This window comes from Gracilinanus agilis, chromosome 2 (genome assembly GCF_016433145.1).
Source record: "Gracilinanus agilis isolate LMUSP501 chromosome 2, AgileGrace, whole genome shotgun sequence".
Classification (NCBI taxonomy): domain Eukaryota; kingdom Metazoa; phylum Chordata; class Mammalia; order Didelphimorphia; family Didelphidae; genus Gracilinanus; species Gracilinanus agilis.
In genome coordinates, this window is record NC_058131.1 from 246,759,052 (window position 1) to 246,775,765 (window position 16,714).

The 16,714-nt window shown below is 38.0% G+C and overlaps 1 protein-coding gene across 1 annotated transcript in view; it reads right to left on the bottom strand.

Annotated features, from left to right (window-relative positions):
- The window catches only part of NFATC2 (nuclear factor of activated T cells 2), a 160,782-nt gene extending 146,306 nt beyond the window's left edge, over positions 1-14,476 (bottom strand). Inside the window, exons 1-2 of the mRNA XM_044663831.1 lie at positions 13,962-14,476; positions 12,308-12,479 (exon numbers count right to left, since the gene is read on the bottom strand). Of these exons, the coding sequence (XP_044519766.1) occupies positions 12,308-12,479; positions 13,962-14,461 (672 nt within the window). The 5' untranslated portion in view covers positions 14,462-14,476. The remainder of the gene's footprint in view (positions 1-12,307; positions 12,480-13,961) is intronic.
- Between the last annotated feature and the right edge of the window lie 2,238 nt (positions 14,477-16,714).

A 16,714-nucleotide genomic window follows, 5' to 3' on the forward strand; every position in this document is an offset into this window, starting at 1 on the left:
CCTGGCCTTCAGACAGCAGCTTACTTTCAAGAGTGAGACTCCACTACAACAACCAAAAAAGACATAGATGGGCAGAACTCATTCTCAGGAAAAGTTTTCACTTTACTCTGGACTGGGAAGTTGGTAAACTCTATAAATGCCCACTGCATAGGGGAAATTGGAAAGTATTTCTGAGGGCAATCCTAGGTTTCCCTCTGCTACCCAAATAACTCAATACAACAGAATAAACACCCTGGGGAGAGAAGGGGGCATGAGGCTTATTCTTTGAGACTGCCAGAACTTTAAACAGCCACATGTCTTCTTAGATTCTTTATATGAGGAGGGATACAGAGGTTCCCAGCTAGAAGATTTGTCTCAGTCTCTACATTTCTAATCAGCCCTGCAAACATTTTCTGAATTTTAATACAAATCTTTTCTGTAATATTGTAAAACTGTAATAATGCTGTAATACTGTCAACAGTATGTCACATACATGTGACCTTGGGTGAAATTATTTCCCCTCTCTGTGACTCAGTTTCTTAATATATAAGATGGGAAGATTAGCAAAGATTCTTCCAAAAGGTCTGTGAACTGGTGTTTTTCCCCCCAATATTTTCCCCAACATTCCTCTAATATATTTCAATATAATTGGTTTCCTTTTAAATTCTATGTGTTTTGTATTATGTATTTAAAAACTTTATTCTGAGAAGGCTTCATGAGACTGCTAAAAGGGGTGTATAATACAAAAAAAGATTTAAAAACCTGTGGATTATAGGATCTCTAAGATCCTTTCTAGCTTTAAAAGCCATTGGCTTTAAAAAAGGCTCTTATGGGGCATCTAGGTAGCTCAGTGGATGGAGAGCCAGGTCTAGAGTTTGGAAATCCTGAGTTCAAATGTGACCTCAGATATTTCCTAGCTGTGTGACCCTGAGCAAGTGACAACCCCAATTGCTTAGCCCTCACTGTCCTTCTGCCTTAGAATGGATACTTAGTAGTGATTCTAAGGCAGAAAGTAAGAGTTTTAAAAAATACATTTTTTTAATGTAGAGGGTCTCTTACTCCAATTTTATTCAACATACAACACAAACTCCAATACAAATATAGTATACACTTAATCTTTTAGACTTTCTCCTTCCTTTGCCCTAGCAAAAGCATAACTGAGCTTTCTTGTTCTTCTAGGAAAAGCCTATATTTGAATCCTAACATCTTTTCCTCACTACAATGAATGGCAGTTGCTCTATTGAAGATAAAACAATAAACCTCTAAGCTGGTATCACCTCCCCCTTTTCCTATGTTGGTTTACTGCTTTGCCTTCCTCAGTTAATAACTTTGTTCTCAATGGAGCACCAAGTCTTCCAAAAGGGGATGTGAGTCTCATTCAAGGAACAAAATTAGAAAATGATGAATGTTAATAAAGAGGTCATGGCATAAAGAACACATACAGACTCTGAAAGAATAAAAGGCATCACGTGTGTGTGTCAACTGCGGATAGAGGAGGTCTCCTGCAAGCACGCAGCCCGGCACCAAAGGCAGTGAAAGATTTTATACATGCCTGGTTAAGAATGTCCCAAGTTGTCCCAATGGCCCCATGACATTTGAAGGAAAAAGTTAGAGCATAAATGCACACACTATTTTCCAATCTCTCTTCATTCTAGTGCCTTCCCTCTGTTAATTATTTTCTAGTTATAATCCTGTACACAGTTTGCTTTGTATATATTTGTTTGCATGTTGGCACCCCCATTAGATTGTAAGTTCCATGAGGGCAGGGATTCTTCTTTTTGTATCCATCCCTAGTGCTTAGCACAATGCCCAGTATACAGTAGGTGATTACTAAAGATATATTGATTGGTTGATTGATTTTCTATCTCTCTCTCCTCTCTCATATGATGACTAACAGGCTGAGCTTCTCTCTCAAGCCCCAGAGTAAAGTCAGAGTATCCATATTATTATTTTTATTTTTTAAAAACCTTTACTTTCTATGTTAGAATCAATACTAAGTATAGATTCCAAGACAGAAGAACAGTAAAGTGTTAAGTGACTTGCCCAGGTTCACACTGCTAGGAAGTGTCTGAGGCTAGATTTAAACCGAGAACCTCCCAGCTTCAGGCCTGACTATCCATTGTGCCATCCAGCTGCCCCTCCATAGTTTAATAATGTGCTTTTATGAATGGGTGGGGTCAGATACAGAGCAAAACATACTGTCTTTCCCATTCATTTATTTATGGTTTAATTTGGGGGTTTTGGTTTTATATGAGTATTCTCTTACAACAATGACTGATATGCAAGTATGTTTTGCATGATAATGCAGGTATAATCCAGATCAAATTGCTTACCAGCTCTGAGAGGGGGGAGGGAAGAGATGGAGGGAAGCAATTTGGATCTTATAATTTTGCAAAACGTATGCTGAAAATTGTTATTACATGTAATTGAGAAAATAAAATATGTTTGAATCAAAAAATAATAATAATGTGCCTTTATACTACAATGTCGTGGCTAGAACGGGACTTCAGATGTCATCTATCCTAACTCCTTCTCTAAGAAGACACAGGAAAAAGGATCTACTCAGCCCAAGGTCATGCAGCTAGTGTCTTCTGACTCGAAAGTGCTTTTTTTTTTTTTTGCCTGCTACAACATGTTTACACAAGACAAACATGATTAAAAAAATATTCAGTCATATAATAAACTGTACATTAAGGCACAGGAAAAAATACAAAGCCCCTAGGCCCATTGTTCACAACTCCCAGTTACATGATCTTTCTGTAATACTTGAAAAGATCTGTGATTTCCCAGTGTAGGAGTTTTCTCTCTCCTGGTACAGAGTATGCAAATCATCCTCACCCCACCAGAGTTTGTGATTTGCTTGTGGCCAATTCTCTGCTGATGAGGTTTTCAGCACTTTGCTCACCTTTTCTTAACTAGCTCTTGGACAAAAATAGCCCAAGTCCATCACCTAAATCATATACTCAAAGTCGTTTTGTACCTCTCTGACCCTAAACTTCAATTGGAAGAGCTCTTAGTCACCTCTAAGACCAATGAGGCAGCAGCAACTTTAACTGGAGGAGATACACCATAAAATGAGTTCTCAGTGGAAGCCCATTTGGCTATCATATAGTACATTACTTACTACCTAATGAAATACATACTTGCTTTTGCTTTATAAGTAAAGCCAAATGGTTTCCTGAAACCTATCTTACTTGTGTTATAAGATCCACCTGAATCCAAAGAGCTGTAAAAGCATTTTATTTAAAAGTCATGGGTCATGAGGCAGTCGCATGGCTCAGTGGGTAAAGAGCCAGGCCTAGAGACAAGAGGTCTTAGATTCAAATATGACCTCAGATACTTCTTAGTTGTATGACCCTGGGTAAGTCATTTAACCTAATTGCCTGGCCCTTACCACTCTTCTACTTTGGAACCAATATTTAGTATTGATTCTAAGACAGAAGGTAAGGGTTTTGTTTTTTTTTAAGTCATAGGTCACAGATTACAAAATCATGGACCACATTGTAGAAAAGGAATCTTCTGAGATCAAGTCATTCAACCTTTTCCTCTTTAGCTAAGGAAATTCACTTGTTTCAACAAGCAGTTAAAATAATGGCAACACTTCCTAGAGCCTTCAAGACTATAAAGCCTTAAAGCAAAAGCAATAGTTCTCAAAATATGCCCTGGTGGTCTATTGGCTGGTCAAATCAATTTTTGCAACATTTTCAAGTCTGAAGAGCCTCTGAGTCCAGATCTCATGGTACAGAAGAAGAAATTAAGAAGTTTAAAAGGGGGAGAATTGGACTAGATAAACTCAAAATCCCTTCTAGCTTTAACATTCTGGAATTTATAAAACATGCTTTTTACTCAAGTTCACAGTGACAATTTGACTGTACAGCCACTGTTTCAAACCGGGTCTCCTCTGGTTTCCAGTCCAGTGTTATTTCTACTAAATCATAATGTCTCCCTCATCCATAGAATTCAAATCTAGTCTCAGAGACTTAATAGCTATGTAACTCTGGCAAGTCACTTAACCTTCTTTGCCTTGGTTTCCTCATTTCTAAAATGATCTGGAGAAGGAAGTGGAAAACCACTCTATATCTCTGCCAAGAAAACCCTAAATGGGATCATGAAGAATCAGGTACAAATGAAATACCTGAAAATCAACAATATCCATAGGGAAAACAGAGTGTCTTGTTTAATTCTGAAAACTTTCCCAGAATTAGGTATTGTGCTTTGATACATAGTAGGAAATTCATATTTATTGAATGAATAAATCAGAGTTGCTCAGTTATTAATGTTTTACTTCATTTTCACCCCTAACAGATGTTCTTTTCCTAGGATTCTAGAAAATTCTTTTCATATAAATCACCAATTTTCCAAGGGAGAAGCTTTAAGGTCTGAGACCTTCATAAGTGTGATAAAATGTTTGTTAGTAATGAGCTGCCAGCTAGGGTCACTACAAGATAAGCTATTCAGTGTAATTCTATATCATATGTGGATCAACATAGGAAAGTTGGGAAAGCACTTTCTGAGTAGCCCAGAGATGGGCTTAAAATCTGAAGTTGACTCTAGAACCTCCAGCTAGAGAAAACAGCACCTGGTCCCAGACAGAGGGAAGAGATGAGGGAGCCAAAGATGAACAGATGCATGTTAGGAGAACCTGAATACCAAATTTCAGGACATTTAGCCCATGTCACTTTCATTTCTCAAGGACTTCTGAAGCCTTCTGTTTTCAAGATCTAAAATAGTGTGATATAGCTAGAGAGAGTGCTGAACTCGCAGTCCGAAAGTCCAAATTTAAATCCTGACTCTGACACTTTCTGGCTACGTAATGGTAGACAAGTCAATTCATCTCCTTAAGTTCTTGTTTCTTCATTTTAAAGTAAATATAATACTACTTGCCTTACCTACTTCACAGGATTTCTTTAAGAAAAAGTATTTTGTAAATGATCCAAGCATACAAAAATGAGTTACCATTCTATTACCCTGTATGCTTCTTGATGGTAGAAACTGGATTATTTTTCATCTCTATTTCCCAAACACCGCACTGGACTGTGCACAAAGTAGATACTTAATAACTATTTTGTTGACGGTAATCAAATAATTTGTTGGTCTGAGGTCTGAGGGGTCAGTTTCTGGTCTCATTTTAGTCTACGGACAGTTTAATTCAGAGGTAGCCTCATGTCCTCATTTCCATTGCTTCTCCTTCTAAATTTGATTGTCCTACTTCTAAATAACCCACTGGCCATCAAAATTCAAAGCTATTTCGTTGCTCTAATCCTATGTCATCAACTACATGGGGGGACATGTCTACCTAAAAGTCCTAGAGGCATCCCAACATAGAATCACAGATTTAGAGCTGGAAGGAACCTTAAAAGTCATCTAGTCTCATTTTATATGTAACTAGTTATTCAGACAAGCTTGGACTGAATTTTATTCCGACGTGTCTGGAACTACTTCCTCTGCCTAAGGGGAAATCAGTCCGAGGCACATCCAAATAGAAATCAGTCCAAGCCCAATTACATACAGATGAGGAACAGAGGCTCCTATCTAAAGCAGAATTCACTGTCACAGAATGCGCACAATTCACTTACCCCTATCCTTAGTCCAAATTTCTATTTTTCTGTCAAGGGCACCCAGGTTCATTGCCTCACAGACATCTTCAACTTTTCACTCTCATTCATTTCCTACAACTAATCAGTTGCTAAGTCTTGTCAACTCTACCTGTACAAGGACTCTTTTGTGCCTGTTCACTTGGCTGCCCCTTAGTTCAGGACCTTGTCACCTCTCGTGTAGGGTATTGCAATAGCACCTAAGTTGATTTCCCTCTTTCCAGTCTCTTTCTTCTCCTATCCACCCTCCACAGAACTACCAAAAAAAAAATCTTTCTGGAGCATAAATTTGCTCAAGAATCCTAAGTGGCTTTCTATTGCCCCTAGAATATAGTATTCTCCTCAGTTTAGCATTAAAATCTCCCCAAAATCTGGATTCAGCCTACTTTTTGAGACATTCCACATTTCACTTCATATATTCTTTTCCAAAAAAAGTGACCTGTTTGTTGTTCTCTCAATTTAGTTTCTCATTTCCTAAACCAGTGATGGGCAAACTACAGCCCGCGGGCCAGATACAGCCCCCTGAAATGTTCTATCCCGCTACAGATTCTGTCTTGTAGAATTCTTAGCTTTCTCCAGGATTCAACTCAGATACCACCTCCTACAGAAAACATCTAGCTATATGTGTACTCTCCCACCTCAATTATGTTGTATTTATTTACTTAAATGATAAATTATCTTCCTCTCCCCTGAGTAAAATGTAAGCCCCTTCTGGACATAAACTGATTTTTTTTTCATTTTAGCTTTGGAAAAAAATAAAAGTTTGTTGAATAAATGGTCCAAATACCAGTAGTTGCTCAATATAGGCTACATCCCTAAAATGCTATCTCCTTCAAAGGAGAAAATGTTTTTTTTATAAATTACATTCCAGTTTTATATAAACCAGATTGAGGAGATGGATATGGTCTAAAATGAAGATAATAATAGTATATTGTTATAATTCTTATCTTAATGGGGCAGCTGGGTGGCTCAGTGGATTGAGAGCCAAGCCTAGAGACAGGAGATTCTAGGTTCAAATCTGACCTCAAATACTTCCTAGCTGTGTGACCCTGGGCAAGTCACTTAACCCCCATTGCCTAGACCTTAACACTCTTCTGCCTTGGAGCCAATAAGACGGAAGGTAAGGGTTTAAACAAGTAATAATAATTATTATTATTATTTCTTAAGTCTAATTAATCTATAAATCTTATACTAATTCTAATCAGACTATTTTTGAAATATCTAAATCTCATAAAGTAAGTTTTTGGCTTACTGTTTCATTGAGATAAGAAAGATTTCCTTAATGTTTATAAAATAGCCATGCCTTTCAATGCCTTCTATAGCCTCATAGCATAAAAACACAGATTTGGAAAAAGAAAAACCTTTAGAAATCACCTAGTCCAACCCTCTCTTTTAAAGATGAAGAAACAGAGATCAGAGACAATAAATGACTTCCTCAAGGTCATAAAAGTAGTCAGAATCAAAGTCAGAACTGGAACTTAAGTTCTCCAATTCTAAATCTATTATTTTCCCCACTGTACCATAATGCCTCCCCTACTATTTAAAATTTATATACCTTCAAAATCAAATTTTCTATTAATTCTTCTCATAAAAATTTATTTTTAAGAGGTCTCCTTCCATCCAACTCTATTTCATGATACACCACAACATATATCCTCTGTTCTAGCCAATCCAAGACTGCTCTATTTATAATCTTATCCTGCAAGCATATCTGGTAATTCTTATTTTCCCATCTTTGCTCGTATCATTCCTCCCAAGTAGAATACCTTTTTTTTCACATGTCTAAATCACTCCTGCCATTCAGGGCTCAGCACAAGCCCCAGTGCTTCCACCAAGATTTCTTGGACCATTCCATAGAATCATAGATTTTAGAATTGAAAGGGCTATTAGAGAGAATCTAGTCCAGCATCCTCAGAAGAAAATTGAGGAGAACCAATGTATACAGTAACAGAAATATCATATGATGATCAGCTGTGAAGGACTAAAACCATTATCAGCAAAACAAGACTCTAAGACACCCACAAGAAACTCATGAAGAAAATGCTATCCACAGCCAAAGAAGGAACTATTGGAATCTGAGTACAGGTCAAAGCATGCCCTCTTCCACTGTATATCCTTCATGAGATTTCTATTGCATGTGTGATGTGTCTTTTATCATGACATAAGCAATATGGAAATATGTATTACATGGAAAGTATAGGTATAACCCATATCAGGACTATTCACCACCAGATGTGGGGTTAGAAGTAGGGAAGGAGAAAATCTGAATTTTAAAATGTCAAAAATTGTTTCTACATGTAACCAAAAAAATAAAAACATTTTTTAAAAATATGAATATTGAGGCCCAAGGAAGGGAAGTGACTAAATTCATTTCCTAAGTCATACAGGGTAAGCAGTAGAAGTAGAATTCACACCCAGGGTCTCTAAATATAAATCTCTTTCCATTATATTCCTCTAGTTAATACTCTGATTTCTCAAACTATCTTACTTATCTAAAAATGTTGCATTCCTCACCCACTATCCCCAATGGAAAGTAAGCTACTTGAGGGAAAAGATGATTTTTTTTCCTTTAGTCTTTGTCTCCTCAGAGCCTAGCATAGTATCTTGACAGATAGTCTATTCTTAATAAATGCTTGCTAAATGAAATAAACATTTTATTGACTGACAAGCAGGAACAGAAAGAGAAGATTACTCAAGAAGGATTTCTGTCCTTGCCATTGTTGTCTATAGCCTGAAAAAGTCCATTTCTGCTTTAAATGGGCCCTCCTCCTATACAGGAAGTTTTCCTAAAGTTGGAGTAACAAGTCAGCTATGTACTTCCTTTGCTTCTTTCTCCTAGTTTGGGAAGAATAGGGATGAGGGAGTGTCTGGAGATTGGGAAATGAGGGATGGGAACTAGAAATTTACCACTGGGTGGACTATTTGGCCGTGATAAGAACAAATTCAAATGAACCTCCTATTTTCAGCTTGAGAAGTGAAAGAACTTTCTGAACACTAATTTTAACTAGTTATTAAAGGAGAAAAGAGATGAATCCTTCTCCCAACCAATTTATTCAAAGGCTTCTGTTTATTTTCAATATCACAGCACTGCTTAGTAAAACCAGAAAATCCTCTTGTCTGGTTTATTTCTGCCCTGTTTTATACATAATTTGAACTGAGTAGCAGACAATCCAAAAGCTGAAATTCAGTGGATTCAAATCACTGCCAAATCTATATGTGCTTTTTCTTATAAGATGAAAGTGCTTGGTTTTTACTAGTCTTGTCCAGATTCTCATATCATAAACCTTGCAGGTGCAGCTCTGGGACCTAGTGTTTGGCCACATGAAACCCACAATTCTTACCATGGCTTAAATCTAATTGATATTTTCAACATTTGTAATGCATCCACATAAAGGAATTGTCCACATTTTCTCCATATGCCTGAACATCTGTTTAAAAGACTAAAATATCAAACCTATGAATGTGAACTCAAAATAATATAGGTCAGTGGGAAGAGCACCAAACTAAGGCATCATGCTTTAATTCTAGTCTTAATCTCACTAACTGAGTACTTTTGGCAAGTTGCTTCCTCTCTCTTGAGCCTCAGTTTCCATTATGCAAAACATGGATGACAATATTTGCATTATCTAATTGACAAAGATGCTATGAAGATTAGATGGTAAATGTATATGAAAGTGCTTTGTAAATAATAAATACAGATAATGACTGGATCAGTGATTTCATTGATATAAAGAATTCCAAGATAAGAAAACTCCCTCTGCCAACACAAGGAATGTTCTCTGCAATTTAAAATATTAAGAGAGTTCTCTAGAGTACTGAGAAGTTAAATGACTTGTCATTTGTTTAGACATTTAGGTGGTACAATAGATATATAGTGAGTTTAAATCCAGTCACAGACACTTAACTCTGAGCAAGTCAATTAACCCTTTTTGCCTCAGTTTACTTATCTATAAAATGAGTCAGAAAAGAAAATAACAAACTACTCCAGTATCTTTGCCAAAAAAAAAAAACAAAATAGGGTCACAAAGAGCTAGAACAACTGAAAATGACTGAATAACACAAATGACTTGTCCAAGATCCTACAACAGTATAATGTGAGAGGTGGGTCTTGAATCCAAGTCTTCTGGGCTCAGGCCAGTCACTATCCTCTCTACTACACTGCCTCTCTAACTTTTAAATGGAACCTCAGAAACATAAGTTATTATTATTAGGTTTCATATTTCTAATTATATACTAGGATAAAATGTAGTTTCTTAGGTAATATTTTTATTTGATGATAATTCCAATAATACATAGTAATTGTACAGTCATTACAATACATGGTGATTATAACTTTCTTAAAAGTCTCTTTATATGAGCAAATGGGGGGGGGGGCTAGGAAAAGTCCATCACTGAGGATATTATGTGCAAGTATCTGATAATGATCATAGGCAGCCAAGAGGACTAAATGACAATGGACTCATACATATCATTCTCAGTTGTGATATTATTAGAGGCCGTAAAATAAAGAACTTAGGAAACATTAAGGCCTGATCTTGCAAAACTCTCTTTGAAAAGAATAGCACTTTTGTCTACATAAGGACCACAGCATCCTGTCCCAAAAATAGAAAAAGGAAAGATTAGAGGCATTAAACTAAGTTACTTAAATCTCTCTCTTTTTTTTTTCATTTCTGCCTCTTACCTACTGACCAGCACTAGACTAATAAAAATAATTGCCAGTCACATTCCCAAAGACTATCAACCCAGTTGGGACACCATGCAGCTGAATCTTTTAAGAAGAGAAATTATCAAAATACAACTGCTAACTGCATTCCTCCCCAAATTTCTTCCCCTTTCCTACAGAACATTTTGCATTCATGGCTTTATTCCAATTGCTCTAAGAAGTAGAGTATCACATCTCATTTTTTAGAAAGAAAATTATCTACTTCTATGTAGCCTCTTATGATACTGCCAAAAGACTTTTAGAGCCACGTTGCATTTTCGCAACCATTAACGTGAGCAATACGAACCTCTTGGCAGTCTTCTCCCAAGCTGGATGAAGTTAAACCAAGGGTAAGATGCAACATACAAGTTCCCCAGCTCTGATGGCAACCAAGAATCGCAAACCCAGTGTTTACCTTCAATTTAAGTTTATAGTATTTTTCTATTTGCCCTATTAACTTTATGAATCTCTGTTTCTCTTCATTTCTCATTGTGATTACATATGGGGCCATGCTTCCTTACTTTCATATTTCTCCCAGTACTTAGCACATTGTGCCACACATAGGAGGCACTAAATACAAGGCTTATTAAACAAGCCTAACAAAGGCTGCATCATAGGATGTGGAAGGTTGAGAACAATCAATCAGTTAAAAAACATTTATTAAGTGCCTACTATGTGTCAGGCACTGTGTTAAGCAATGGGGATACAAAAAGAGGCAAAAGACAGCCCCTGCCTTCCTAGTCTAATGGAATGGGGATTGTCTGTAGATGGAAGGGAAAGTGGAAACAAACATTTATTAAGCATCTACTATGTTCCAGGCAGAAGTACTTCATTTTATGCTCACAACAATTCTGCAAGGTAGGTGATATTATTATCCCTATTTTACAGTTGAGGAAACTCAGGAAGCCATCAGTTAGGTGACTTGCCCAAAGTCACACAGCTGGTAATGTCTGAGACAGGATTATGAACTCAGGTCTTTATTCCAGGTCCAGTGCTCTATCCCCTAAGCCACCAGCTGCTTCAGATGAACAGCCCGCATGCTAGGAGTAGGTTTAAGATCCATAGACTAGTAGAGATTTAATCTAAAACTGGTATTCTTAACTTTTTAGTTGTATCATGGATTCTTTGGGCAGTCTGATGAAACTTGTGAACCCCTTCTCTGAATAATGTCTTTAAATGCATTAAATGAAATTCTTAGGATTACAAAGGAAACTAATTATATCAAAATAGCTATCAAGATATTTTTTTTAGAAAAGGACACAGATTCCAGGTTAAGACCCCCTGATCTATATTGACATGGAGACACACACTGGATTGTATGTGGTGATTCCTGGCTAGCTAGAATAATTAGATGACCAGAATGCTACAACCCCTAAGCATTGTAGAGAAACAAAGGCTTGCCATATGTACATGTGAAAATTTAAAGAAATATCTGTGATTGGGTCAGTGGTAGGAACACCAGACAGATTTGGATAAGAAAGAGATAGAACCACACCTCAATAATAAACTCAAAACAAAATTTTTGACTAAATGGTTGGCAAAACTTTGGAAACCTCATCAAACACATCATTTCTGAGAATTTGTGGCCAGAAAGAAAAATGTTATGAGAAGGCCATTGTGAGTACCATTTCTATCATATATAGTGACTTAAGATTTGCAAAGTACTTCATTAATACCTCATTTTATCCTCGCAAAAGCCATGGTTGGTCAATGCTAAATATTATTCCTCATTTTACAGATGAGGGAACTGAAACAGAAAAAGGGTCATAAAGGTAATGTGTCTGAGGCTGGATTCAAATTCAGATCTTCCTGACTTCAAGCCCCACACTCTATCCACTGCACCCTCTAGGTTGCAAGAGCAGTTCCAAACCAATGAAAACTGCCTGGATGCCAACAGTATGCTAACCTCCACTGACACGAATTCTTCTTTCCCAAGGAATGGTTATAATCAAAATCTCGTACGTGACTGCTGTGAAGAAAAGGTGGATCATCTGGTACTAGCACTGGGTAGGAGAAGAATTCAAATTCATACCTGGACCACAGGATGACCTCCTGTGGGAGCTTTGACAGCCCCTCGACTGCCCTCTGTCTCATAGTGTGCCCGATGGTGGGGCTTTGGCTGGACTTCAATCCGCAATTCATAAGACCCTGATTGACTGGAAAGGGGCCACTCAAGAGGTGGAAGGGATGCAGTCACTGGGATGCTGAAGGAAATTTAAAAGAACAAACCAGAATGTCAATGTGTTCCCTTCCCTATCTAGACCCAAATTATCCCACCCAAAACAAATAAATTTTAAAGATTCCCCATGCCATTCACAATCATAGTACATTTCAGAGGAGTGTCAAGTTTTGGTATTTGATTTCAGTAGAAGGCAAATTCCTCATCTAGAGCAAATGTTCTGTAGTTTTTGTTTCTGCATCACCAGTGCTTTGCATGCTGAATAAATATTTGGTAAATTGACTTGAAAAAATTAAATAGCTTAGTGCCTTAAAGAAAAAATTATTATCCTATGTTTAATTTATACTCTAAGTGTCCCATAATTGCATATTTTATTTTTTGTAAATTTTAAAGTGCTACAATAATGTCTGTTATTATTATTATTTGCTAATGGGATTTATTTGTGGATGCCTTTGCCACTCAAACTAGATTATAAACTCATTGTTGGCAGAGGTCATTTCTCTGCTATACTCTATAGAGCTTGGCACAGTGTCAAATATTTATTAGCTATTCAGTTAACTTGGAATCCTGGCATTTTAGAACTCAAAAGGAACTTATAGATCATCTTACCAGGCAGATAGGAAACAGTCACAGAAAGGTTAAATAAGCTTACCCAAGGTCACAGAGTTGAATTAATGAAATATATATATCATATATATATATATGTGTATATATATATGATATATATAATATATATATACTCACTATACTATGAGTCAGTACTAGATTAGAGTAAGTGTTCAACTCCCAGATCTCCTTTGCTGCCCATGTGACTTCCCTCCCTGCATTTCCTCCCCAAATTTTTGTTGCTCTTTATTTTTTAAACAAATGAAACATTTTAAAATGCATCCCCAAGATATGTAGATTAAAGAGCACATCCATAGTTATCCACACTAGTAATCTAAGATCTTAAGAATATAACTCTAACTCAGTGTCATTTGGTTCCATTCAGGTGGAGTCATTTGTTATTAAAACACAACACTGAGAATTGGGTCAGACTGACCTTGTACTTCAACCCCAGTCATTTGTCATATATAATGCATAATGACATAGATCCTCTGAGATGGTGTTCTCATGACACTTTCCCCTAGTGCATCCACTTGTCTTCCCAGCTTACTAGAAAAGCCATTTTAATAATATCTCATCAAGTAAAATGGCTTCACCAAATGCAATCCATTAGATAGAAATGTGTCTAATTTATTATATAAAAATCAAGTAGCACTTTGCATATTCTTCATGTACTTCATGTGTCCTATTTCCTGTGATAGTTATTTGTGTGCGCATAAGATCTCCCATAAATTTTATGAATAGAGCTGTGGCTTATTTCATATGGTTATATCTCCCCCTGTGCCTAGCACAGTGCTCTGTAGGAAGCATGATTAATATTTATTGAACTTGAGTAAACACTGAAAACTAAAGGCTTAAAACTAATCAGCATGCAGAGTCATGTTAAAAATATACAACTCACCTGCAGATAGGTATGGCAGGAACCAATTGCTTTGGCCAACTTGGGGGCACCAATAAAATCGACTCTGGAGCTGAGTTCCTCCTTTCCTCCTGCTCACAAGAGCCACGATAATCAGCACTTGGATAGATGGTGTGCCGTGGCATGCTGGTTTTTTGGGAGGGAACTGGTGATGGGTCAGGGCTGGTTTTCCACATCTTGGAGGGGATGCCACAAGGGGGATCTGTGGTAAGGTTGCTCATGGTGTCCATAAGAATGGTAGAGTTGGGCAACTGAGTGCAAGTGACTGAAGGTCCGTCTTCCCTCAGCGAGATGTTGGGCGAAGCCTGTGGAGAGGGGGTCCTAGACTGGTGTGGCGAGGCGGAGGGCAGCTGAGTAGTGAAGAGCTCAGCACATGAATATCTTCGCTTCGCACCGGGTGATGAAGACCTGGAGTTGGGACGGGGCGAGGGTGAATGTCGTCCCAAGTAGGTTTCCTCTGTGATGCTTGTTCGTGGTGACATTATTGGAGAGGTTCTAGGAGAATAATGAGTATGGATGTTTTGTAATTGTGGACAAAGGTCGTCACTAGGGCCATTATTGGGCGAGACACACGGTGATGTGTAGGGAGAGAAATTGGTCTCTGAAATGAAACTTGCAGACGAGCCACTACTAGCGGGGCTTAAGCAAGGCGGATCCCGGTAGCCCTCAAAGCCAGGGACCGGCAGAGTAAACCTTGGGCTAGCAGTGGCCGAGTTGGGCTGATGATCTACCAAAAGGTCTGTGTCTCTGATGCGGAAGGACCCACCCGACTGTATCAGTTCATGGGATGGAGTGATCTCGATCCTAGGGCTCAAAGCCGAGGCCCCTATCGGCTTTGCAGGGTCTAGGTAGCATTTTGACCCTATGCTATCTGGCTGTCCGTATTTGCCCATGGGATCTGCAGAGTTACTAGGAGGGGGGGTGTATGGCTTGAGGCCATAATCCAGGACATCATCAGGGTATGCAACTCCAGAGGGTGGGCTGACGATATTATGTGGAGTCGGTTCTTCTGGAAAAAGAAGGGTCTCTTTTAAGACTATAAAATAGTACTATTGAAGCTGAGCAATCATGGGTTTATTTTTATTATTATTTTTTAATTTTTAAAAAGCAAAACAACAAAGCCCAAACTAAAACCTCTGTTAGTTACCTAATGAGGCAAGCAGCTTCACACCAGATTCAATGAGAACAGAGAGGAAAAGTGAACCAATTTTAGTATGTCCTATATATGAAGTCAGATCAAATCTCAGAATCAGAGCATGACATGTCAGAGCTGGAGAGAATGTCAGGGATCTTCTAGTTCACCACATTCATTTCACAGAAGATTAAGATGAAGCTCAGAAAAGGCAGGTGACCAGCAACCAGGGAACTAACACCCGTATCTCCTGCCACCCAAACCAGTATGCCTACTTCTCTGCTGTACCATCTTTCTTTAGGTGGGCTTTAAAAAAGGAAAAGAATTTAAATAAAAAAAAACTCCAGCCTAGGGGAACATAGCATGAGCTGAGATTGAGAAGTGCAACTGGGACTCTGGGATCCTGGCCTGATTTGACCCAGTACAATCCCTGAGCCCCATCTCAGGGTCTGCAAACAATGATAATAATCATATTAATAATAACAACTCACATTTCTCAAGAGTGCTTTAGAGTTTACAAGCACTTGCCTCAAGATAACTATGAGGTAGACTAAGGGAGGATTGTCATCCCAATTTTACAACGGAAGAGAAGGAATTAGAAAGTGTAAAGTCACTTGTAAAGATTTTACAATGTGTTAGTGTCAAAGTAGAAAAGTCCCAGGGCACCACATTCTCAGTTTATCCCCCAAGAGGAGAGGCCAGTACAGCAGAAGCTCCCTCCAAATGACTCTAACACCTGTATAGATAGGGCTGCTCCATTTGTGTCTCTCCTCTCAGAGAGTCCTCCAGATGACTGTCAAAGTAGTTGAACTCCAATTACCTTGCCCGATCTCTTACACTGTTATTTGATTTTTTGTGTTGTGCCTTTGATCCCATATTAAGCTGTAAATTCCAGGGAGAATTTGGATTGGGTTTCCTTTGCATCTATCTCCCAGAGATGTATAAGATTTTCTATATATGAGATAATCAGCAAATAATTTCTGAATAACCAAAGTAGCCAAATTAAAGGATTTTGGCTTCTGGTAAACAAAAATCCTGGATTCTCTAAAATAGTTCTAATTACAAGAAAAGAAAATAAATCTTAATTATTAATGATAGGCATCAAAGGCTAGCCCTGTGATTTTACTGACATGGAGAAATACCAGGTAAGCAACCTCCCTCGAGCAATATAGGACAGGGTGTCTAGGTGGCTCAGTGAATGGAAAACCAGGTCTGGAGACCAGAGGTCCTGGGTTCAAATATGACCTCAGACACTTCTTAGCTGAGTGACTCTGGACAAGTCACTTTACCCTAGCCCTTGCCACTCTTTTTCCTTGGAATTGATACTTAATATTAATTCTAAGGCAGAAAGTAAGGGGTGTGTGTGTGTGTGTGTGTTTTAAATCAATATAGGTCAACACAATCTCTACAATTTATAGTTTTAAGATATTTGCCTAGAACATGGAGTTTAATTGACTTGAACCTAGGGTCACCCAGGCAGTATATGTCAGAGGTAGGATTTGAACCCAAATTTAACTGGTTTCAAAGCCAGCTCTTAAAGCTATATTGCTCCTCTTTTTAGTAGGACTTTGAGAAAAGAAATAATGCATCAAAACCATATTTC